General features: G+C 46.2%; 1 protein-coding gene across 1 annotated transcript; it reads right to left on the bottom strand.

The window, feature by feature from the left end:
• Positions 1 to 186: 186 nt before the first annotated feature.
• Positions 187 to 1,718, bottom strand: LOC136462414 (leucoanthocyanidin dioxygenase-like). Its single transcript, XM_066461516.1, has one exon. It carries the CDS (start codon positions 1,624 to 1,626, stop codon positions 415 to 417), a length of 1,212 nt encoding a protein of 403 aa, XP_066317613.1. The 5' UTR covers positions 1,627 to 1,718; the 3' UTR covers positions 187 to 414.
• Positions 1,719 to 25,990: the final 24,272 nt, after the last annotated feature.

Raw genomic sequence — 25,990 nt, 5'->3', positions numbered from 1 at the left:
AAGAAAAGGATAGATATATCATGCAAGAAGATAGCCGGCCGGCCGGCCATGGTCCATGAGCCACAAAACTCCTTATTACTCTCCTGTCTCCTCTAGAGGTTCTGTCCTTTGTTTATGTTTTTTGCCACCCACAAATTCGAAACGAAAAACACAATTTTATAACGAGGAACAAGAAAAGGGGACAAATTTAACTAAGCGATGATTTGATCAAGTTTCAAAAGTCGACAGTAGTAAATTGAGTAAATGGAACGGACAGAATGAATGGTTGAGGGTAGCACAAATTGATCGATATGATCCACACAAAAATATATGAAAATGCAGGATAATTCCTTATTAGTTACTAGCGAGCGAAGATATGCGTGGCCGGATGCATAGATAGATTGTCTTATTATTGATGGATCGACGAGAGGGAGATCAGTTGGTCTGAGTCTGAGGCAGCGGCTCGTCGTGGTGGTGGACACCATTGCCATCCTCCTCCTCCTTTGCTTTCTGCTGCTCCTTCTGTTTCTTCTTGAAAAGCTTGCTATCCAGGTGCTCCTTGAATGTGCACGGCGTGAACCTCGCGGGCTGGTCTGCCGTGACGAGCTCCGGCAGCGGGCGCAGCACCACGGCGTCCGGTGGCGGCTCGGCGAAGACGACCCAGGAGATGCGCACGGCCTCCCGGTTGACGAGGCCGCGGTGGAGGACGCTGGTGTAGCGGCCGTTGCTGAGGATCTCCAGGGCGTCGCCCACGTGCACGATGATGGTGCCCGGCTCGTCGCGCGCCGTGACCCAGCGGCCTCTGTGGAGCACCTGCAGCCCCGGCACGCCGTTGTGGAGGATGAAGGAGAGGGCGCTGACGTCCGTGTGGGCCTCGACGCCGATGGCCAGCTCCGGCTGTGGGCACCTCGGGTAGTAGTTGATCTTGAACTGCAGGAGGAGGTCGAGGTCCTGCTGCTTCTGTTCATGTTCGTCTCCTGCCTCTGCCTGGGAGTGGGTGATGAGCGCCTTTTCTAGCGCGTCGCCGTGGTCTGGGCCGAGGAGCCCCATGGAGAGGATGGTGAGCAGCGTGGAGGTCAGCTCCCGTGTTCGGCGGCCGAAGTCGCGGGTGGCGGGGACGTAGTCGGGCGGGTGCACGGGCCAGAGCGCGTGGTCGGCGAGCCCGTCGGGTTGCACCAGGTGGAAGAGGTAGTCCTCCCACTCGCGCTGCCCGGAGGTGTTGGTGGCGAGGCGGCTACCGTAGCCCTGCAGGCGGCCGGCGGCGGGGTCGTTGGCGTAGGCCTCCTTGTCCTGGATGGGGAGGGCGAAGAAGACGGCTCCGGCGGCGCGGAGGCGGTCCATGAGCTCGGCGGGGATGCCGTGGCCGGCGATGTGCATGACGCCCCAGTCGGCGGCGGCGGCGCGCACGGCCTCCACGCACGCGTCCCGCTGCTGCTGGCTGCTGGTGGCGTCCAGGAAGGGGGAGATGTCGACGACGGGGATCTGCGGCGCGGTGTGGTCGTTGGCATGGGTGCGCGCCAGGTCGAAGGCGTCCCCGAGGCCGGCTCGCTCGTCGGCGGGGCGGACGTACTCGAGCGGGATGGCGGAGAGGCCGCTCAGAGCCTCCACGCGCGCCGGCAGCTGCAGCAGCGGCGACGGCGACACCATCTAGCTAGTAATTCACTATTGCCGACTTTGGAGATTTGATGGATAGATGGATGATCGTCGATGCCCGGTGCCATGCATCTCTGCTTCTTGAGATTTTATAGATAGATAGATAGACACACACTTGCTGTTCTTCTGTACTGTAATAGCTGCAATGCAGCGTGGCGCATCGCGTGCATGCTCTGCTTTCCTTGCATGCCCTGGTGTTGTTACCTGCAATTCTTCTGCAAACTAACTCACGACACTCTTGTCTTGACTGGTGGTTGCGATTGCGACGACGACAGGGTTTGGAGTGTTTGGTGTGCGGCACGCGCTGGTGCTGCACTCTCCGGCCCTAGCAACTGGATGGAGCCAGCTACCACCGGAAACACGTGCCAATCCGACGGTCCGGACGTCCGGGACGGCCTGGACCGTCACAGTCGCACACCCGCACCGGCCACACTTGTACGTGTTGTCAAACTTGCCGATTTTTTTTTAGCCTTTTTTTTTAAAAAAATTCACAAATATGCCCTGAAAGTAAATTTCAAAATCTGGACCCTTAGTTCGGCGCCATCGCTGCTGACGCCGAGTTTACACGTCTTGGCGCCACCTTAGGCTCGAAGCAGACGTGGTGGTGATATGGCAGGAAACTCGGCGTCAGTCTGTCTTACGTATGGCCCAAATTCTTTCTTTCTTCCTCTCCCCCTCTCTCTCTCTCGCACCTCCCTCGTCCGAGCAGCGCACCGCCGCCGCCGCCCGCGTCCTCTCCCGCCCCCGGCCGCCTATGCCCGCGCGCCCTCACCCGCGCCCCGCGCCGCGCCGCCACCGCCCCCGCCCCGCGTGGGTCCCCACGCTCGCCCCGCGGCCGCGCCGGTCCCCGCGCTCGTGCCTCGCCCGACGTGCCATCTGGCCGCGCCCCGCCGCACCGGTGCCGTGACCGTGACCGTGCCGCCCGCCGCCGCCGGCCTCGGGCGCGCCCACCGTGCCGCCCTCGCCGCGCGGAGCGTCGGGCTTCCCCCGCCCGCCACGTGCCACCACCGTCCTCGGCCGCCCCCACCTGCCCCAGCACCTGCAGCGCCCGACCGTGCCACCGTCAGCCCCGCTCGTCGCCCTGACCCACGCCCGGCGTCCGCTGCGACTCCGTCGACGTCCGCGACTCTGTCGTCGGACAGGTAAAAATTGTGAATTTGTAATGTGCGTACTTAGTTAGCTTTGATTTTAGTGTAGTAGTTTTAGCATTTGTTATTTACTAGTTAATGTGATGACTCAGGTAGTTGATTTAGTTAGTGATCTAGTGAGATAGATAGAAATATAGGTACATAGATATAGTTAGATAACTACTTAGATAAGTAGTTATATATTTAGTTAACTAAATAGGATCTAGCTATTTAGTTAGTACACTGTATCTATGTATGTAGTTATTATCTTATTTACTTAGTTTGTAGTTAGAAAGTACTTGTTAGGTACTATCTATCGTCTAATTTGGACTAAATGACATGTGTTTCGTTATATGTTTGAACTAGATGGACAACCTAGTGATCATATATCATGGAGGCACCGTTGAATACGATCGCTATGGATATGTTGAGTTTGTTGACATGCAAAGCGTGCCTGTGCTATTCAATAATAGGCCTTCATTTAGTGAGATGGTTGCAAGGGCTCGGGAGGAGCTGCATTGCCTTGGAGATGATGTCATTGCAGTTGAGGGTGTACTGCACCTAGGTTCTCCTTCCAACATCCTCAGGCAAATGATCCCAATTAGTTGTGCGGATCAGTGGGAGAACTATGTAAGATCGGCTATGAAGAGCCAGTTGCAATGTTTGGACGTGGTTGTGCGTCGGGTGTTAGTCGATCCCATCCCTCATGGGTTTTCCCCACCAATGGGTTAGCAGGCACACATCGACCCTCCTGTCTCGGAACCTGATATGGATGTAGAGGGTGCACCTACGGTTCCCGATGCTCAATCTGCCCCTAATGCGGTAGTTGGAGATGCTTGCTAGACTCATGTTGTTGTGGCAGATCCTCCTCATGAGATCCCTTTGACACAGAATCATCCAAGTAAGTGTCTTAACCATATGGTTATTAGGAGCTTACCCCTTCCTTACATCTATTTCTTTTATTCTTTCCTCATTTCTCTACTTATGTTGCAGGAGACATTCCTAAGAATGTGGATGTGCCCCCTGTTGCTGCGCAAGTGCACTGTGAAGATGGATTTCGTGGCTCCAATAGTGTTGAAATTATGCATGATTCAGAGCCATATGAGATAGCAAGGGCTCTTGATTCTGATGATGATTGCCCTGTTGGAGAGCTGACAAAGAGTGATGTTGAGATACTGAGGTGTATCTTTCGCGGCCACCGTGATCCAAGAGTTCACGAGTTCAGCGATCTTGCTCATTCCAATCAAGCATATGCAGAAGGACGTGATGATGAGCTCCTAGAAGCTCCTGAGGCCAGCCCTAACATGGTAATTGAGAATGGGAGGGTGTTCAAGGAGCTCCTAGAAGCTCCTGAGGCCATCCCTACATTGAAGAGGTGGTTGTAGGCGTTTGCAGTGATACAAAAGAGACCTTATAAGGTCTTGCATTCATATGCAGAGCGCCGCTACACAGTTGTGTGTGACAAGGAACGCTACCCATGGAGGGTTTGTGCAAGGAAGCAAAAGGTCACCAAAAAGTGGAAGATCACAAAAGTTGTCGGGCCACACAATTGTGCTGACCATGTGCTGACACTGAGGCATCGGTAGTTGACATCTACCCTCATTGCCAAGTGATTGATGGGAATATTGCAGGAAGAACCCAACATGAAGGTTATGATAATTATCAGGACCGTTGAGTCGTTGTATGGAGGTTATGTGATAACTTATGGTAAAGCTTGGAGGGCTATGCAGTGAGCGTGGAAGATGATATATGGGGACTGGGAGGATAGGTATGAGCAGCCGCCAGTACTCTTCAATGCAATCAATGCGATGAATCTAGGCATGCATTATGAGTACATCCCAAAACCAAATGCATAGAAGGATGGGAGGCAGATATTCTTCCGTGCTTTCTGGTGCTTCCCTCAGTGTGTCAAGGCCTTTAGGCACTATCATCCCGTCTTCCCCATTGATGGTACATTCTTGATTGGCAAATACTAGGGCACACTTCTTATAGCCATGTCCTATGACGCGAATAACAAGTTGGTTCCTTTGGCATTTGCTTTGGATGAGAAGGAGAACAATGACAGTTGAGGATGGTTCTTGAGGCTAGTCCGGATACATGTGGTTGGGCCTAGCAGGGAGGTTGGCATCATATCTAATAGGCACTAGGGCATACTTAATGCCGCGCGAGAGAAGATAGAGGGGTATGCACCTTTGCACCATCGTTGGTGTACTCGACACCTTGCCGAGAATCTACTCTAGAAGGATGGTGTGAAGGGTAACTTTGATCTGTTCTAGGAGGCTGCTCGACAACTTGAGGACAAGTACTTTCAGAAAAAGTTGGAGCAGGTCAGAACCACATCAAATGCAGAAGGTAGATAATGGCTCACAGGTTTGATGAGGGATTTAGAGAAATGGATGAGAGCTCACGACGTCGGTGGATGGAGGTACGAGTTTGGTGCAGCAACATGGTGGAGTCATTCAATAAGTTGCTATTGGGGATACATGGTATGCCCATGAATGCAATCGTTCAATTCACCTTCTACAAGCTTGTTGCCTAGTTCAACGATAGACACGCCCATGCATTGAAGTTGTGGAGTAATGGAGAGATATGGGCTTCGAAACCAAAGGCACACCTAGAGAAGGCAAATGAAAGAGCTGGCACAGATGAGGTTACATGCTTTGACCATGCCACAGAGACTTATTAGATGGAGCATAGGGGTGGTACAATGTTCGATGGTGAGGTCCGAGAGTCAAGGATGCATGTGGTTATCCTCCAAGATTTCAAATGCACTTGTGATAAACCAAGGCAGTACCACTTTGTATGTTCCCATTTGGTGACAGCAGCTAGGCATCGCAACTATAATATCGAGAGCAAGATACCTCACGAGTTTAGTATCGACACGCTTGTGCACACATGGAGCCCCCGCTTCGTGCCTTTCTGGGACCCTAGAGAGTGGCCTCCATATGATGGGTGGAAGTACATTGCAGATCTAGCTTATCGTTGGAACAAGCGTGGATCAAGGAAGAGGACGAGGCACAAGATGGTTATGGATCAGATACACGAAAGAACGAGGCATGGGAGAGGAACCCCATTTGTTACTGACCCCGAGCAGTACGAGTGCGGCAAACGTGGTAGACTTGACCACAATTCATGAAGTTGCCATTGACAGAGTAGTGAGGTGCGACTATTGGTTGATTTCATTATTTCATATTTGCCGTATTCATTTAATTAATTATGCATGTCTCAATTTATGCATGCAATTGTGTCAATTACTTGTACATTTCTAAGTTCATGTTTCATTGTATATTGAATTTCTAATTCATTGACTTTTTTTGTAGGATGGTGCAATTCCACCTGCTCGACCCGACGTACGAGGCGACCCATCGAGGACGTCTCATAGCGCAGGGGCAAGTAATAACCTATACGTTTTGTTCAAATTTTGGTGAGTGTACATGTGTTTGTGAAGTAACAGGAGACTATGTTTTATTCCATACAGGACCTTCCGCTCCTTCATCCTAGAACCCACAGTGAGTTCTTGGACATGTAGTACGATGACAGGTACACTCCTTTCCTATAAAGAGCTGGCCTAGATGTCATCTCTTTTCAGGTTCGTCGTGGGTTGCCGAAGTTCAACTCGATGGCTATAACTGCATTGGTTGATAGGTATTATATTCAATCATTGCCTTCATTCATGGCCATTTGTTCATGCGCTTGCCTTTTTGACATGTAATCTTGCTTTGCCTAAAATATAGGTGGCGGCCGGAGACTCATAGCTTCCACCTACCTTTTGGGGAGATGACAGTCACGCTCCAGGATTGTCAGAAGATGCTAGGCCTAAGGATTCATGGCAACATGGTCACCGGGTAGTGTAGGTCAAAAGGCTAGAGAGCATGAGTGGAGGCCTTCCTTGGGCATGAGGTTGGTGAGCAAGGGGCTCGCACTTCTGGAGTTCTCATCTCCTGGCTCTGGCAAGAGTTTGCACAGTGCCCCGAGGAGGCAGATGAGGAGACAATTGGGTACTACTGTAGGGCGTGGATCCTACACCTGTTTGCCTACGTTCTCTTCCCTGACGCCATGGGTGACACTCCGTCATGGATGTGGGTCCACTACCTCAGTGTCTGGGACCAAGCGGGTCAGTATAGCTAGGGCTCTACAGTCTTGGGTTTCCTTTACTGGTAGCTTTGCGAGCGGTGTTGTTAGACTTTGTCCATAGAGTCACTTGGTGGATGCATGTACCTACTCTAGTTGTGGATGTGGGCTCGTCTACCAGTTGGCCATCCCAAGGTTCTGGCTCATCATGAGTGGTTCCTAGGTCAGCCTCCACGTCGGCAGCCGACGTGGGCGTACCTTTGGGACCAGGTCAGGGTTCTGCACGCGAGGTTAGAGCGTGCGTACATTGAGGTCACGAACAAGCTAGACATGCTCACGGCGTCTAGTGTAAGTAAATTTTATTTCCAATGCTGGTTTGAAATGGATTAGTATACCATCTAACATCTTATTTAGACATGTTGCAGGTGGAGTGGGAGCCATACGATGGAGAGGGGGCACTTCCTTTTCAGTTGAGCAACATGTGTGGGTTCGACGATGACTTCTATAGGATGAGGTGCCCTCTAATATGCTTCTATGTTGTCTAGTTCCACCTACCAGATAGAGTTGCACGCCAATTTGGAGTGAGACAGCTTTGGCCAATGGCTCCGTTCTTGACTAGCGTTGACTTACACAAGTAAGTGTTTTGCTATTTCAAATGTCTCGTGATGGTCCATTTCCATTAATATGGTGACATGTACATGGATTTAAGTAACGATGACATACGTGCAGGTTGGATCATCAGAAGAACAAAAAGATTTTTGATTAGGAGAAGCATCACCAGTTCTACATTGAGCAATGGGAGTAGATGCATGACAATGTGGATGAGAACAACGAGCTGCACACGAACCGTGAGTTTAGGCGGTACCAAGCTTGGTATCAACATGCGACACGTTGCAAGCTAAGGGTACAATGGACAGAAGATGACTATGCCGACATCGAGTCCTCTGACGATGAAGACACGGTGTACGCCCAATCTACTCGTGTAGGAAGGCAGGTGGAGGCAGGACCGATCTTGGATAGAGTGGTAAGTCAATTGCCTTATTTTTCTATGTTAAGTTGCATACCAATACATTAGGCATTAGAGGTATCTATTTTAGTTAGTGCCACCTTCGAGTCGTAGCATCCTTATAATATGTTAAATTCTTGTACAAAAGAAAATAAAACCTATTGCTATCTGTTCAGAAGTATTATTATTGAGAACTTTGTTGCAGGGCAATACACTCAAATGCTCCATTGAAGACATTGAGCGCTTTCGTCCGAGAGTCAAGGACGATGACATGCATAGCTTCCTAGACGTAAGATTCAAAATATTCTTTCAAACATATTATTAATACATTAGATTCTTTCAGTTAACATAATTTTGTACAATAGAGGCTGTCACGTCGGCTATGCCGTGTGGCTGCTCGTTGTGGTTACAGGACAGACACGACGCAAGACATGTACGTTCCTTCCGCAGATAGAGAGGCTTAGGTTCCTCTAGCCAAGCAGCTACAGGGGATGAGGACAAGGACGAGGACAACGACGACAATGATGACATGGACCAGAGGCACGAGGAGCTTGGCCCCTCTTAGCTCCATGATGCTCCCTCGACTCTGCCTACACAGCCTCGAGGCACTAGGCGATGCCGTCCACCTAACCCTTAAACTCCAGGTACGAGCGCTCTCAGTCACAAAGGTAAGGGTAAGACTAGGAGGTAGTGAGGGTTGTAGTAGATGTTAGTATGTACTATTATGCATTTTGTATTTACTTTCCTGTAACTATTTAGGACTGTATAAATATTGTGGACTATTTGCACTATGCAGGACATGTTATGTTGATTATGATGTTTGTTGTGGTTGCATTTTGCTCTTTGGAGGATTAAATGTTTGGTTTATATAATGATGTCTCTGTTTGTAACTGTGGATGCTCCTGAAATAAGGGAAACTTTTGCAAATTTTTTCCATGAATCATTAATCATACTACATTGCTAAAAAGGCACAAATGTAGTACACAGATTAAATGTAAATTTATTAGAACGTGTATAGTCCAATCGTATCATTTTCAAGTAACAGTGAACGAATCTAGGCTTTTCAGATAATGAAAATACACTTTTCAGTTACAAGGACGAGGAGTACGATGACATCAGCGATTTATCACTTCACTTATATAGTGCTGGCATGCAAGGAAGCACAACTCCACTCCATCTCCACCATCCATCTTATGACTGTTTGATCCAAGGGTTGAGGTGAAGAGGCACACGGATCACTGACATGGCTCATTGAGAGGCCTCCATTCCTCCTCTCAACCTATAAATAACCCCTCACTCCCTCTCATTCACACACAACAAGGAAGAAGAGCACTCCTTAGTATTTTCTTTCATTGTAGTACCAATGTCTGGAGGGTCGTTCAGAGGGAGAGGAAAGGGGAAGGGAACTACTATTGTGTGGGAGGGTTCTCTTGGTCCTGATTTCTTTGAGGAAGCTCTTTATGAGAGGTTCCCAGTTGAGAGCAAAAGTGATTTCTCCAAAGAGGCACCACTGAGAGGATACGATGAACGGAAAGAAGAGTGGCCAAAATGCATGCATGGTGAGGACTGCCTAGTGTAGATGTTCACCGAAGGAATAGATGGAGGTCGTCGTTTCTTCAAATGCCCATGAGCATGGGTAATTGCTATTACTATTTGTTTCTTTAAAATGTTCCTCTTCTATACAATTTACATGACATACTTATTATGGTCTTCCTTGGCCGAAGAAAACTATCGGTTCACTAGGTGGGTCGATCCTTGACCTATTTATACGCATGCGGAGTATATCTACTATCTATAGGACCGTATCTTCGATCTAGAAAGGGAAGTTAGCAGCGGTTACAAGGATGACAGATAGGACGACAACAACAATGGTGCTGATTCATAGGAGGCACTCTACAATGATCCATATTGCACCTACCCTAACCACAAGAACAAGGGGCCTCCACCGTCACCCCCGCCACCACCACCACCAACAATGGGACACTACTGTGGAGAAGGTGCAACATAACCCTAGACCACACTATTAGGATGACTTTATCTTATTCACATGGCACATCTATGTGTTTGTTGTTTGGTTTAATTACCTAAGGCATGTTAGGTTTAGTCGAAGGAACTCTGTACCCTAGTTCGGTACATGATCTCACATGCCATTTTCATGTGTTTTGTGTGTTGAAAAGGCACAAATCTAGTACATAGATTAAATGTAAATTCATTAGAACATGTATAGTCCAATCATATCATACAGACTTGGGTTGGGACTCCTGACTTGGGTCAGGACTTCCAACTGTCAGGAGTTCTGACTCACGTCGGGACTTCCGATGGCCACAGTCGCTGCGCAGGCTAAATGATTAGGTGTCAGGACTTCTGGCATGAGTCATGACTTCCGACTGTCGGGAGTTTCAGCTTACGTCGGGACTTCCGACACCAACAGTCACTAAAAAATATTCTACGTGCTCGTGGAGTGCTAGAGTGTCTCTCTTTTGATTTTATTTTTATGCTTGAGCACTCTATCTTTCTCAGACCAACTAAGTTTGCATCCCTCTTTATAGTGTGGTGGATTCTAAACTCAAAAACAAAAATAAAACCTTTGGAGAGCACATACTGAGTAATAGCCGCGACATATCTCATTAAGATCACATTAGTCCCTAATTTAGATGTCATCAATACACCAAAACCCACATAGGGGGCAAATGCACTTTCAAATCCTTAGTCTGAAACATACTAAGTAAGCAACTCATCATCCGAGCACCAGTCCTCTACCATAACGTTGTTGTTGTGGCTAGGCTCACCTACATTGCTCTGACTTGTGTGTCGCCTGTAGTAAGCGGCCTCCGCTTCATCTATGGCCTCTGTGGCCTGAGTGAAGAACGCATCATCATCATCCTCCGCCTATAAGCTCACCTCTACTAGACCGATGAGCTCACTCAGTCTGCCAGTGTCATCCTTAGCCTCCTCCGCCTGCAAGCCCGCCTCTGCTAGAGCGATGAGCTCGCTCAGTCTACCAGTGTTGTCCTCAGCCTCCTCCGCCTACAAGCCCACCTCTGCTAGAGTGATAAGCTCGCTTAGTCTGGTAGTGTCATCATCATCCTTGTCCCCCTCATCAGACAACACAATGACTAGCTCACGTTCTGTGCTCATCTAACTTCTTTTCCTCATACCTTGCACAAGCCACCTCTCCGTCATGGTCCTCGCTGCATCCAATCCCTTCATGTATAAAATACAATCAGTTAGCAACGCGATTATATTACATTTAAAATTAGGCAATGAAAAAAAGGCTTTCAAGCACTCACTAGCACATAATGCAACAACATGCTCGTTCAAGACCTGCATCTGTATTCTTGTCTCCTCCCTTGCCTCCTTGCTTGCCCTCTCCTCCTCTAACACCCTCCGTCTCTCCAATCCCCATTTGTCAAGCCCAACATCGATCGGGTTACGAATACCACGCTATCTAGCAAACTTACGCATCTTGTCGTTGTGATATTTAACAAATAGGTTGACGTAGTCAGGTCCATATCCCCTCTTCCGTGCAATTACTTGCCTCCCCTTTAGTTCATCCAAGAACTTAGCTGACCATCATAACATTCCCACCTGTATTTTCTAGTGCTCTGTTCAAACGAAAAATTATATCATATATGTCTTAGCAAAAAAAAAACAAAATATGATTTCATGTTTACCACAAAAATAACCAACCTCATCATAGTCAACCATATGGCCGCAATAATGGCCTATTCCAAGCTTCGAAGGGACTAGACCGTAGTTGGATATAACACCACATTCGCACTTGACTGGAGGTGCTTTGTAAATTAACCTTTCTTTCCTCTTTTCCTTTGCCTTTGGTGGCTCCGGCCATTGATTCTTAGGACCATAGAGCCACTCCTTGAAATGACACTTCACAAATCCATACACCTAAAATAGGAGACATTAGTACACGCACACATAGAGCTAAACATTTAAACAGATACACTTTCCACTTACTTCGTGTTTGTTCGGACACACAAACTCCAAAGTATTCTCAGGATTTATCACAGCTCGATCTCTGTATTCGCATAGAGGAGGTTCCTCGAGTCGTCTAACTATGGTTAGGTGCTTCTCCTTAGCCGTCATTGGTGGGGGGTTAGGGGGGGTGGAACCCACCGCTTGAAGTGCTCACGTGGATGTCTCCCTCTAAACCAATCGTCAAAAAGGAGGTACTTAGGGTCAAACTTGTCTGCACCATCGATCCACTGAAAGAAAAAACACCTCTCATGGTCATACATAACAAGATTCAAACAAAATACTAGTAGCATACTTACACAAATAAAGAAAAAAAGATAGTGAAAACAATTTCTTACATTAAAACGACTGCATGTGTAGAAGCAACGCGCCGCTGTGTCCGGATGTTTCGATTGAAACACGTGGGCCAGGAAACCACAGTCACAGTTAGGGACAGGGAGGTCAGGAGGGACGGGGGTATCTTTGCTAGACGTGTCAGGGTATAATTCTTGAGGACGACCCCGTTTTTGCCAAAACTCCTCCCGATACATTTCTTGCATCTAACAAAATGGATGTAATTTAACAAACAAAAATCAAAACATCACAAATTAATGTCAATGAGAACCATAACTACAATACAACCAATTTTATTCTAAGAACCGAAAGCAATTAACATCAAACCCTAAACCTAGGGTTTCCAATGTTATGCACAACAATGAACCCATAAAACATAACAACATGCGCTGCGGTTACCTAGGTATATTGTAAATATTAAAAATTGCATGAAACCCTAAGTAATGATGATTCTTAGGTTAAAAAATCTGACTAATATATATCAAATCGATACGAAAAAAATTAGGAGGGGAGCGAGGATACCTTGCTCTCAAAGATCTACAGATCAAATCAAAGTTTCCAAGGTCCAATATGCTGATTCATGAGGTAGGGCGAAGTGGGGAGAGAAAAACCCCGAGAGGGAGGAGAAAGAAGAGGAAGAAGGCTCGGGTAGAAAGGTTAGGGTCGAGGTTAAAACACTAGCTCGGCGCCATAGATCATGGCGCCAAGCTCGACGCTAAGATCTACGGCGCCCAGCTCAGCGCCAGGAACTACAGCACCAAGCTTGACGCCAGGGTGACTGGCGCCGAGCTTCCTGCCATGTCAGACGTGTAAGCTCAGCGCCAACAACGATGGCGCCGGGCTAAGGGTCTAGATTTTGAAATCTTACCTCCAGGGGCATATTTGTGATTTTTTTTTCAAAAAAGGGGCTAAAAATAAAAAATTCGGTCAAACTTGCGTAGCCTTAGTCCGGGTGTCGATGTCAACGAAATATCTACTAGAAGATTCAAATAACTCAAAACTAGGAACTATAGCATAGAACAAAAAAAAATTTAGGGATTTTTTGAAACTGTTTTAATTTTTTTCTTAGGCAAAACAAAATTTTCATAAATTTTATAATACTCCCTCCGTCCCAGAAAGAACGTGATCCTATGATTTAAATCTTATCCTCAAATTAATGTAAACATGGATTGAAGACAAGCTTTTTAGGTGGAACACACCAATAAAAAAAAGCATCACATGCAATTGGAAAATTGCCACACCATAAGAACATTCTAGTTTGGCGCCGGTAGCGCTCGATCGGATGGACGCCGTGTCTGGACACTCGCACCTGTTGTCCGCCACGCATATGCATGCAGCTTCTGCCCGCCTGCCCGCCCGCTGCTGCGGTATGCATGTGCATGCACGTGGGGGCCGCTGCGTCTGCTTCGCTTCCCGCACGCACGCGGGGACCACCTCCACCTGCGCCCACTCCCCACGCCTATTCATTGAACACTTTGCAACATGAAGAATTTGCTATAACGTACGTCTGAAACAGATGAAACATTTAGAACATACGCTTGCAACATATATGTATGACCACTGCAACATCTGCAACATCTAGATAAAACTCTTGCAACATACGTTTGAAACAGCTAAAACATTTGAAACATAGACTTGCAACATACATGTATAACCTATGCGACATATATAATATCCGGATAAACACACTTGCAATATATGTTTGAAACAGCTAAAACATTTGAAATATACACATGCAACATATGTGGATAGCCATTGCAACAACACCATATTTACTTTTGCAACATCCAGATGAAACATATGCAACATATATCTGAAACACATAAAACATTCGGTTGCAACATGTGCTCATCTACTTGCTGCTGCCCAATGAAGGCTCGTTGACGTTGAGCTCGACGTTGGCGCGGAGCTCGATGCCAAGGAGTGGCGCGGAGGTGGTTGCCCACGGGCCACAACCTCAGAAGTGGTTGCGGCAGGTGGATGGATCGCGGCCACAGTGAGAGGCACGTGGCGCGAAGCATGGTGGTAGGTGGGTCAGTCCCGTCTAGAAGGACAGACGCCCTGAGGGTATCACTATCTTTCTAGTATGATTGCTTTTGAGTTTTGACACGTGAAGAGAATGATATATGAAGGGCACATGTGTACTTTTACATTTTCACTAATCTAGCTTAAAAAATGAGATTTATATGTTTTATGGGCGAAGGGAGTATTAAACTAGATTTTAGGATCAATCCGATCGGCTGCCTTTGTTCTAGCGGCCTAGCGGGCAGCAGCCGAAAAAAAGATAGCCGATTAGACTGCATAACCTTGTTAAGAAAAAATATTTGTATATATTTTTTTTTGTTAAGTTCATTGACCGCTGAACTATTAACACGACCAAGTTTACCACCCTCAAGGCTGACGTGGTGCTGTGTATAGGATGGCTGGAGTGGGGCACCATGTACGCTAAACAACCATTTAGAAAGTTGTTTCTTTCGTGCGAGTTTAAAAAAGGACTTCTTTCGTTAGCGAGCAACACACACAAATAGTGGAGAGGTAATTTTCTTTATAGAAGAAGGGAAACAAAAACAATATGTGGGAATAAAACAGGATATTTAACGTTTTGTCATCCTTACCGAGGATACTCCTTTGTTTGCCACTTTTGCGCGCACTCCTACACAATTGTCATCACAAATAGTAAACCACCTACATTTTTGCCATTTTCGCTGATGTGGCACGCCAGGTGGGCACGCCAGCGAGCCTAGAAGCCCTAACTTAGCATGGGAAATGACCAAGCTGCTCTCACCTCCTTCTTTTGTCTCCAGACGGACCAACCTAGGTCAAACCCAGTCCACTCCCGCAACTGAGCCCGTCTCCCCCCATTATCTTCTCTGGCGATGGCGACGACGGCTGGGGCGTACGTGGCAGCGCCTCCCCTTCCCCTTCCTTGGACGCTGTAACACCCAAAAATTCTACTACAAATTAGTAATTTATTCTTAACCTTTATTACATTTTCAAGATATTTTTAACTTAGGCCAAATAATAAATATTGGATAAATAAAATAAACTATAAGGTTTAGAAACATGTTTGTTGTATTCATGTCGAAGCATATGGTTTTTGGATGAGTGTAGGGCTAGTTGATTTGAAGTTGAATTCAAATCTTATTTGAATTTGGTTTAGAATTGTAAATAGAGGAAATGGAATTGGAAAAAGGTTTTGTTTTTGAAAAAAATTTACCTTCTTCTATTCTGGCCCAACCCAGGAATCAGCCCAGTTTCTATTTTTCCTTTCTCTTCCTGCACTGGCCCACTGGCAGCACAGTAGCGCCCTTCCTCCCTTCTCCTTTTCTGCCAGCACTGGCCCACGCTGCGCGGCCCTTTTCCTTCTCCCGCGTGCACACCGCAACTACACCGCGCGGCCCACTCGGCGGCCTGCCGCACCGGCCCGCTCGGCCTTCGTCACCCGCAGTGCGCCCGCTCGCCCGCCTCTTCCTTTCTCTCACTGCGCTCCAGCCCCACCTGTCAGCGCCCTTTTCTTTCTTTCCTTTCTTCTTCCCCGCATTTCCTTTCTTCGCCCGGCACCTTCCTTTCTCCAGTCACCGCCGATGGCGCGGCCATGCAGGAAATCCCACCACCGTCACCCACAGAAGGAAAGTGGCCAATCCTGCCCGAATCCGCCTGCTTCCCTTCCTTCTAGCGCTCACCGCCTGGCCTATAAATCCCTGCGCCATCCCTTCTCCCTCTCCCATCCTCTGTTCACAGCCGAATCTCACCACCGCCGTCGACCTCGCCTCTAGAGCCGTCCCGAACGTCGAGAATGCCTTCACCGAACTCACGGTGAGCTCCTGACCCTTCCCGTGCCTTTCGTTCTCTGTTTTGTGCGCTAGAATGTCGTATCACAGTTCACCGTCGCCGCCAGCCATGGCAAGTTTGCCAAAGTCGCTGTACAGTCACCGGAGGATCACCGCACGCACTGGCGTCGTCGGATCTGCGTTGGATGGTCAGGATTAGATGTACCGGTTTGATGTGTAATCGGTCCACCGGTTGGGCCATGGACCCGGTCCACCCCACCACATCAGCGCGCCCATGCACGTGTGGTGCACTGCGCCAACCAGAGGGTGCCACGCGTCCGCCCAGTCAGTCAACCGTGACCCACCGAGCACTTTTGCGATTTAGCCCTTCGGTTTTCTCAGAATCAACCCGCGGTACTCATCAGTTCAGAAATATTTCTATTTAGTCCCATTTTCTTCCAATTTAGACCATGTACTTTCCAGATTTAGTGCCTTCAGTCCTATAACCATGGGAATTCATATTTTTAATTGTTTTAATTCAAAAATAGATTCAGTTTATTTACAGGAATGCCATTACATCTTATTTCATGCATAACTTTCGTATTTTAAGTCCGATTTGAATGATTCTTTTGCTCATGTGTTCGTAGCAGTACGTAGAATAGATTTATAAGTTTTTCAACATATGTTTTATTGTTTGGTGTACTGTTCTAATGAAAGTCTATCTTGTATGCATGTAATGATTGGTATGATGCTTGATTGATGATTGGATCACGATTAGAGGGTGAGCCATTTGAGGTGACTGAGGACCCACAGCAGGATTAGCAGTACTCCCAGGACGACTTTGAGGAAGGCAAGTGTACCAAAGGCCCCTTGTTACCTATGAACCATTACCATTCATATTCATGCATGTGTTTAATTGAAATGCCTTTAAGGACTTTACCTAGATGATTACTTGTACCACATATCCTTGATACCTAAGGTATTTGGGTAGGCATTTTGGATAGATGCTGCAGCGCTTAACATGAAATAATTATTAAACATGATTAAAGGCTATATGCAATGTGATAAAATGGAGCTTTTTAGTAACAGATAGGGGGCTGGAGTACAGGGTTGAGTACTCTAGTGCCTCGCCATATGGACTTAATCTTGAAGTGGCAACCCAGAAGGGATCGTACAACCCTGAGTGTCATATGGCTCTGACTTTAACTAGTTAACTAGATTGTACTAGCTCGTCTGTAGCTCCAGTAAGGGGTAAGAGGGTATCTTTCCTTTTTCTGTTAGGGTGTGCACCGTGCTGCGATGCCCACGTGTGCCATTCCTTTGTAGCTACGACCTGTTAGTGCAACTAGCTAAGGGTTTCATAGTGAAACTTTGCTACACTTCCTAGGAAGAGGTGTAGTGGGTCTCACGAACCCCGGCATTAGGGATCACAGCTCGGTGGATAAAGATGTACAATTTCTGTAGAAATAATTAACCTGTTATAACAGTCGTGCTCACGGATACGAGCGGTCTGGATCCTTCAAGATTAGTGGTTACTATGGATGGATGGGAATTGAGATAAACATGATTATACTTTAATACCACTTGGGAATTGGGACTGTTCATTAAAGTAGTATTTCAGGATGCTAAAAATTGATCAACTAAAATTGCGAACCGCAGTCAAACAGTGCCAAGCCTTTTTGAGCCTCATAGATCCCTTTGATATACTTGCTAAGCATGGTGAGCTTACACTTGCTTTACATCTAATGAAAATCCCAGATGGGTAACAGATAATGGATATGAAGAGTTTCTGGAGGATATCTAGGACTACTAGGGAGACGTTCATCAGTTAGAGTCCCTGTGGCAGTTTGGGCTAGTTATTTTCCGCTGTGATTGTAATAATATTGCCTTTGAGCAAACTTTGTATTAACTTTATGATGAGATATGCGATGTAATAAGTACTTTACTTTGATACTATTGCAATTTGTGATATATGTGTATGTTTGGACATCCTGGGCGCACATATATGAGTACTTGGTTTTGCTATACAAAATTGGGTGCGACAAATTGGTATCAAAGCTATAACTGACTGTAGGATGAACAACCTAGTTAGAAATGGACATTTCTAGGATCACATTATCTTTATTTTACTACCTTTAATTTGCTATAAAATTTTTGCTTATATTCTGTTCTTTATCTATTGCCAAAAATTATTTTGTTCTAATACTCAACCTTTTCATTCTTGTAGATGGCCCGTACCAAGCAGACCCCGCGCAAGAGGACCATTCTGATGCCCACCAGGAGGACCAGGTTCACATTGGGCAAGCGTGTCTTGGCACATCTTGTGGAAGCTCTGAGGAACCAGGAGGAGGAACCGCCTATGGAGGTGCCCATGGGGGAACCTCTAGAGGACTTGCTGTAAGATCCAATGGATGAAGAAACATAAGAGGGACCCATGTTTGAGGAGCCCATTGAGATAGAGGAGTCTGAGGAGGATCCTATGGAGAAGCATGAACAAGGTGGCTAGGAGGGAGCTGGTGACCCTGATGATGGAGATGACTCTAATGATTCTGATGGTGATGGAGGTGATGACGGTGGAGATGGTGGAGATGGTGGAGATGGTGGTGGAGATGGTGGAGACGGTGGAAATGGGGGTGATGACAGTGATGATGATCACAATGCACTGTTGGCTCAGGGATGGACCGCGGAGATCCACTATGACTTGGAGGGTGATGCCTACTACCACTTCGCACTTATACATCGCTACCACCCCGGAGGCATTATTCAGTACAGGACAAAGCATTGGACCCACCCCGACTACACCAGCTTCTGGGAGATAGAAGTGTACATCCGAGAGGGGACTCAGGTGCGCTACATCCACCGCGCCATCACTACATGGCTCACACGTGTGGCCGTCATCAGGGATGTAGCTTGATAGGCGTTGTTGGTCAACCGCGACTGCCACTTCGACCACATTGCCTGGGAGGACGACCGATATCTTCCCCGCCGTCGGAGCGGACAGTCTACATGCAACATCACTGCACAACTTGGAGAGGTGAACCTGAGGCTGAGGCCTACCTTGTTATGCTTGGCTGAGACCAACACCGACTTGGATTAGACCCTGGACGAGCTTGATGTCATGGGGAAGGCCTATATGCAGCTTGCCCGTGAGAACGCTACACTGAAGCAGCAGCTAGGAGGTCTAGATGTGGAAGAGCCAGAAGTACCTGCTCAGTCACCCCTGAGGAACAGAGAAGAGTTTGGAGACCCCAACACCAGCACCAACGTCAACCCGTACCCATAGGAGAGTCTTAAAAATATGTAATAAACACGTGTAGTTACGCGAGAGAGTGTTTAGTTTCTTTTAGTGGTTGAACAAGTGTTACTTTCATGGTTGGATGTTTATCATTATGAACAATGTTTGATTTGGATCTTTGATATGATTGTGATGACTTGTGGGCATGTCCACGGTCATTTAGTTAAGGTTAAGGTTTAAGGATATTATGAATAAATAGTTGGGTTTTGTTTTATCATGCTGTCCATTCTGTATCATTCTGAGCAGTCTGTCTTTATCAGTTCATATCTCATAATCTACATGTCCAATGATCATGAAATTTTTATGGAGATAAGTAGACTTCAACATCTTTCTTTTGGCTCTAGAATCACCTCAATACCTATTATAAATTGTGAGATACAGCTGTTGTAAGTTGAGGTTTCTGTGCTGTCAGAATTCTGAAACAGTACTGCTTGTCGTCTGTATTTGACTAAGTAAACATCAGAATATGAAAAAGTATTCTAAATGAAAGTTGTAGAGAATTTCATAAGCTTTCCATAAAGGTAAAATATGTAATCAGGTGATAAACATAGAGTGAGATATGCTCGTTTTACTGTACTGCTGATGTCCAACTCGCCGGAAAAATCAGCACAAATATCCTCTTGTATACTCTACATATATCTCTTGTCTTGATCTTGTGACACCTACTCTTGTTACACCAGTATCTTTTAAGAGTTATATGCTTGGACATGTGAGACTTATATGATGCATCTACAGATGGTGAACACCAGGAGGAACAACCAGAGAGGCGAGGAACTGCCACCACCTCCCCTAGTCACCATGGAGCAGCTGATGATGATGCAGACACAGTTGCTTCAGCAGATGGCCCAGAATATGCAAGACATGGGGCAAGGGAATGGGAATGCACCCCCTCATGTTAGAGATAAGAGGGGAGAGTTCCTGAAAGGACACCCACCTGTATTCAAGCACTCGGCCGACCCACTCCAGGCAGACGACTGGCTACATGCCATTGAGAGGCAACTAGAGATTGCCCAGTGTGATGATAAGGAGAAGGTTTTATATGCTTATGGACAGTTGCAAGGAGCTGCACTGGACTGGTGGGACTCATTCCACTTCGGCCGTACCGAAGCTAATCCCATCGCTTGGGCTGAGTTCCGCAGTGCCTTCCACTCTCACCACGTGCCTGCGGGACTGATGAAGCTAAAGAAGGAGTTCTTGGCTCTCAAGCAGGGGAGCATGACTGTTTCTGAATATCATGACAAGTTCATACAATTGTCATGGTATGCACCGACTGATGTAGATGAGGATGGAAAGAGGCAGGAGCTGTTTATGGAGGGTCTAAATGATGGCCTCCAGTACCAGTTGCTATCTCATACTTTTGCTAACTTCTAGCAGCTGGTGGATAAGGCATTAGTGATCAAGAACAAGCGCTGCCAGATGGAGGACAAAAAGAGGAAGTTTCAAGGACAGCAATCCGGGAGCAACTCTCACTTCCGTACCAACCCTCAACAAGCTCAACCTCAGCAACGCCATCAAGGTCAGGCAGGTCCCAACCGCAACCAGCAACCCCAACATGCACAACAGCAGCAATAGTACAAGGCACCAGCTCAGCGCCAGTAGCAGCCCAACAATGTACCTGTGAGGAACAATGCCCCTAATGCTCCACAGAGGAATGGCACACCAAAAGCGCCAAATACAGTTAATGATAATAAATGCTTCAATTGTGGAGAGCCGGGACATTACTCCAATAGATGCCCCAAGAAGACGGCTAACTCGTAGCAGAATTATGTTCAGGGGAAGGTGAACCATGTGACTGCTGAAACAGCTCAGGAGGCACCAGATGTGGTGATCGGTACGTTTCCGGTCAACTCAAACTTTGCTATAGTACTTTTTGATTATGGTGCTTCGCATTCCTTCATAGCATATACATTCATAAAGAAGCATGGTATTCCAGTAAGTGTTATGAAGAAACACATGTTAGTAAGCTCACCTGGAGGGGTAATGAAAGCAGAGTGGATATGCTTAGCTGCTAGTCTCAGCATAAGGGGGTAGAATTTCAAGCAAATCTTATAGTCATAATCTCCACCGGTATTGATGTCATCTTGGGTATGGATTGGTTAAGGTTGCAGAAAGCAGTTATTAATTATGGCAATAGCTCTATAAATCTTACCACTTCATCTAGAGAGGAAGTTGTGTATGTGGCAACTCAGTCAGCTGCAGAAATATGTCGGGTTAATCAGTTGGAGGGCACAACCTTAGAAGATATAAGGATAGTAAATGAGTACCCAGATGTCCTCCCTGAGGAATTGCTAGGTATGCCACCTGAACAAGACATCAAGTTTATAATTGAACTTTTACCTAGAACTGCACCCATAGCTAAGAGACCCTATAGAATGAGAGTGAATGAATTAGTAGAACTTAAGAAACAATTAAGGGAATTGTTAGATAAGGGTTATGTTCAACCTAGTTATTCACCTTGGGTGCACCAGTACTATTTGTAGAGAAGAAAGATGGTACACAGAGAATGTGCATAGATTACAGGTCACTTAATGAGGTCACAATTAAGAACAAGTACCCACTACCTAGGATTGATGACCTGTTTGACCAATTGAAAGGGGCTTGTGTGTTTTCCAAGATCGACCTTCGATCTGGATATCATCAGTTGAGGATAAGATGTACTGACATCCCCAAAACTGCTTTTGTGACCTAATATGGGCTATATGAGTTCACAGTCATGTCTTTTGGTCTAATGAATGCACCTACTTACTTCATGTATCTGATGAACAAAGTGTTCATGGAGTACCTTGACAAGTTTGTCATCGTGTTCATTGATGACATATTAGTGTACTCTAAGAATGAAGAAGAACATGAAGAACATTTGAGGTTGGTGTTGCAGAAGCTTAGAGAACATCAGCTTTATGCCAAGTTTAGCAAATGTGAGTTTTGGCTAAAAGAAGTATCTTTCCTTGGTCACATAATCTCTAATGGAGGAGTAGCAGTAGATCCCAAGAAAGTTAGAGATGTGTTGAGTTGGAAGCCACCTAAGGATGTTAGTGAGATTCAGAGTTTTCTGGGTATGGCTGGGTACTACAGGAGATTCATCGAGGGATTCTCTAAGTTAGCCAAGCCCATGACTGCCTTGTTAGAAAAGAATGCCAAATTTGTATGGACTAAGCAATGTCAGGACAATTTTGAGGAGTTGAAGAAGAGATTGACTTCTTCCCCAGTGCTCATCTTACCTGATCTCACCAAAAGTTTCTCCATCTATTGTGATGGCTCATGGCAAGGTCTAGGTGGTGTTCTTATGCAAGAAGGCAGAGTTGTTGCCTATGCATCTAGACAGCTGAGAAAACATGAGTTAAATTATCCGACTCATGATCTAGAATTAGCAGCTTTGGTACATGCTCTCTAGATTTGGAGGCATTACCTGATTGGTCATAAGTGTGAGATTTATATGGACCATAAGAGTTTAAAGTATATATTCACACAATCAGATCTAAATCTGAGGCAGCGTAGATGGCTAGAGTTAATCAAGGATTATGATTTGGATATACACTATCACCCAGGAAAGGCTAATGTTGTAGCAGACGCCTTGAGTAGAAGGAGTTATGTGAACATGGCCTATACAACTCAACTACCTAAAGAGTTGTGTGAGGAGTTCAAATACCTAAATTTGGGTATTGTGGCCAACACCATGGAGTTAGAGGTAGAACCTACTCTAGAACAAGAGATTCGTAAGGGACAGTTGAATGATGAGAGGATCAAGGATATTGCAGAGCATATAGTGATTGGTAAAGCCCTAGTATTCCACATGGATGATCAAGGGACAGTATGGTTTGGCAAAAGGATTTGTGTGCCAGAAGTGAAATCTATTAGGGAGTCTATCTTGAGGGAAGCTCATGACTCAGCCTATTCCATACACCTAGGAAGTACTAAAATGTATCTTGATCTTAAAGAGAGATACTGGTGGTATGGACTAAAGAGAGATGTAGCTGAACATGTGGCCATATGTGACACGTGCCAAAGAGTAAAAGCATAACATCAGAGGCCAGCAGGTTTGCTACAGCCTATGAAGATACCTGAGTGGAAATGGGAAGAAGTTGGAATGAGCTTTATAGCTGGATTACCCCATACACAGAGAGGATTTGACTCTATCTGGATGATTATAGACCATCTGACAAAAGTGGCACATTTCATTCTGGTCAAGGTAACTTATTCGGGTGCAAAGTTGGTAGAGTTATACATGGAAAGGATTATATGTTTACATGGAGTACCAAAGAAGATTGTTTCGGATAGGGGTATATAGTTCACATCACATTTTTGGCAGAAATTGCATGAGTCCATGGATACGAAGTTGAACTTTAGCTCAGCTTACCATCCGCAGACAGATGGATAGACCGAGAGAACAAATTAGATCTTAGAGGATATGCTAAGAGCTTGTGCTCTGCAGTATGGGACAAGTTGGGATAAGAGTTTACCTTATGCCAAATTCTCCTATAATAATAGCTACCAAAAGAGTCTCAAGATGGCACCGTTTGAGGCATTGTATGGCAGGAAGTGTAGAACCCCATTGTTTTGGAATCAAACGGGGGAAAGTCAAGTCTTTGGACCAGACGTTTTACAACTAGCAGAAAAACAAGTACAAACAATAAGGCAAAACTTGAAGGTTGCACAGTCTCGATAGAAAAGCTATGTAGACACGAGGAGAAGAGATTTGGTGTTTGAAATCGGTGACTTTCTTTATCTCAAAGTTTCACCTATGAAAGGAGTTAAGAGATTTCATACCAAGGGGAAGTTGTCACCCAGGTATGTGGGACCATTCAAGATCATCAATAGAAGAGGAGAAGTTGCTTACCAGCTAGAATTACCGGAGCAGCTCTCAGGTGTTCATGATGTCTTCCATGTGTCGCAACTTAAGAAATGTTTAAGAGTACCTGAGGAACAAGTACCTTTGGAAGAACTGGATATCCGAGGGGATCTATCATACAAAGAATATCCAGTGAGAATCTTGGAAACAGCAGAGAGAATCACAAGGTGCAAGATTATAAGAATGTGCAAGGTCCACTGGAACAGACACTCTGTGGATGAGGCAACTTGGGAAAGAGAGGAAGATCTGAGAACTGACTATCCCAATCTCTTTGAACCATCTGAATCTCGAGGATGAGATTCATCTTAAGAGGGGTAGGTTTGTAACCCCCAAAAATTCTACTACAAATTAGCAATTTATTCTTAACCTTTATTACATTTTCTAGATATTTTTAACTTAGGCCAAATAATAAATATTGGATAAATAAAATAAACTATAAGGTTTAGAAACATGTTTGTTGCATTCATGCCGAAGCATATGGTTTTTGGATGAGTGTAGGGCTAGTTGATTTGAAGTTGAATTCAAACCTTATTTGAATTTGGTTTAGAATTGTAAATAGAGGAAATGGAATTGGAAAAAGGTTTTGTTTTTGAAAAAAATTACCTTCTTCTATTCTGGCCCAACCCAGGAATCAGCCTAGTTTCTATTTTTCCTTTCTCTTAATGCACTGGCCCACTGGTAGCCCAGTAGCGCCCTTCCTCCCTTCTCCTTTTCTGCCAGCACTGGCCCACGCCATGTGGCCCTTTTCCTTCTCCCGCGTGCACACCGCAACTGCACCATGTGGCCCACTCGGCGGCCTGCCACATCGGCCCGCTCGGCCTTCATCGCCCGTAGTGCGCCCGCTCGCCCGCCTCTTCCTTTCTCTCACTATGCTCCGGCCCCACCTGTCAGCGCCCTTTTCTTTCTTTCCTTTCTTCTTCCCCGCGTTTCCTTTCTCCGCCCGACACCTTCCTTTCTCCAGTCACCGCCGATGGCGCGGCCATGCAGGAAATCCCACCGCCGTCGCCCATAGAAGGAAAGCGGCCAACCCCGCCCGAATCTGCCTGCTTCCCTTCCTTCTAGCGCTCACCGCCTGGCCTATAAATCCCTATGCCATCCCTTCTCCCTCTCCCATCCTCTATTCATAGCCGAATCCCATCGCCGCCGTCGACCTCGCCTCTGAAGCCATCTCGAACGCCGATAACGCCTTCACCGGACTCACGGTGAGCTCTCGACCCTTCCCGTGCCTTTCGTTCTCTGTTTCGTGTGCTAGAATGCCGTATCATGGTTCACCATCGCCGCCAGCCATGGCAAGTTCACCAGAGTCACTGTACAGTCGCCGGAGGATCACCGCATGCACTGGCGTCATCGGATCTATGTTGGATGGTCAGGATTAGATGTACCGGTTTGATGCGTAATCGGTCCACCAGTTGGGCCATGGACCCGGTCCACCCCGCCACATCAGCGCGCCCACACATGCGTGTTGCACCGCACCAACCAGAGGGTGCCACGCGTCCGCCCAGTTAGTCAACCGTGACCCGCCAAGCACTTTTGCGATTTAGCCCTTCGGTTTTCTCAGAATCAACCCGCGGTACTCATCAGTTTAGAAATATTTCTATGTAGTCCTGTTTTCTTCCAATTTAGACCCTATACTTTCTAGATTTAGTGCCCGCAGTCCTATAACCGTGGGAATTCATATTTTTAATTGTTTTAATTCAAAAATAGATTTAGTTTATTTACAGGAATGCCATTACATCTTATTTCATGCATAACTTTTGCATTTTAAGTTTGATTTGAGTGATTCTTTCACTCATGTGTTCGTAGCAGTACGTAGAATAGATTTATAAGTTTTTCAACTTATGTTTTTATTGTTTGGTGTACTATTCTAATGAAAGTCTATCTTGTATGCATGTAATGATTGGTATGATGCTTGATTGA

This window comes from Miscanthus floridulus, chromosome 7 (genome assembly GCF_019320115.1).
Source record: "Miscanthus floridulus cultivar M001 chromosome 7, ASM1932011v1, whole genome shotgun sequence".
Lineage (NCBI taxonomy): Eukaryota > Viridiplantae > Streptophyta > Magnoliopsida > Poales > Poaceae > Miscanthus > Miscanthus floridulus.
Note: the sequence above shows the minus strand (reverse complement) of the source record. Positions and strands in the feature narration are given on the sequence as shown.

What these genes read in the sequence shown, in the direction of transcription:
- LOC136462414 (XM_066461516.1), bottom strand. Translation starts at nt 1,626, where the DNA reads ATGGTGTCGCCGTCGCCGCTGCTGCAGCTGCCGGCGCGCGTGGAGGCT.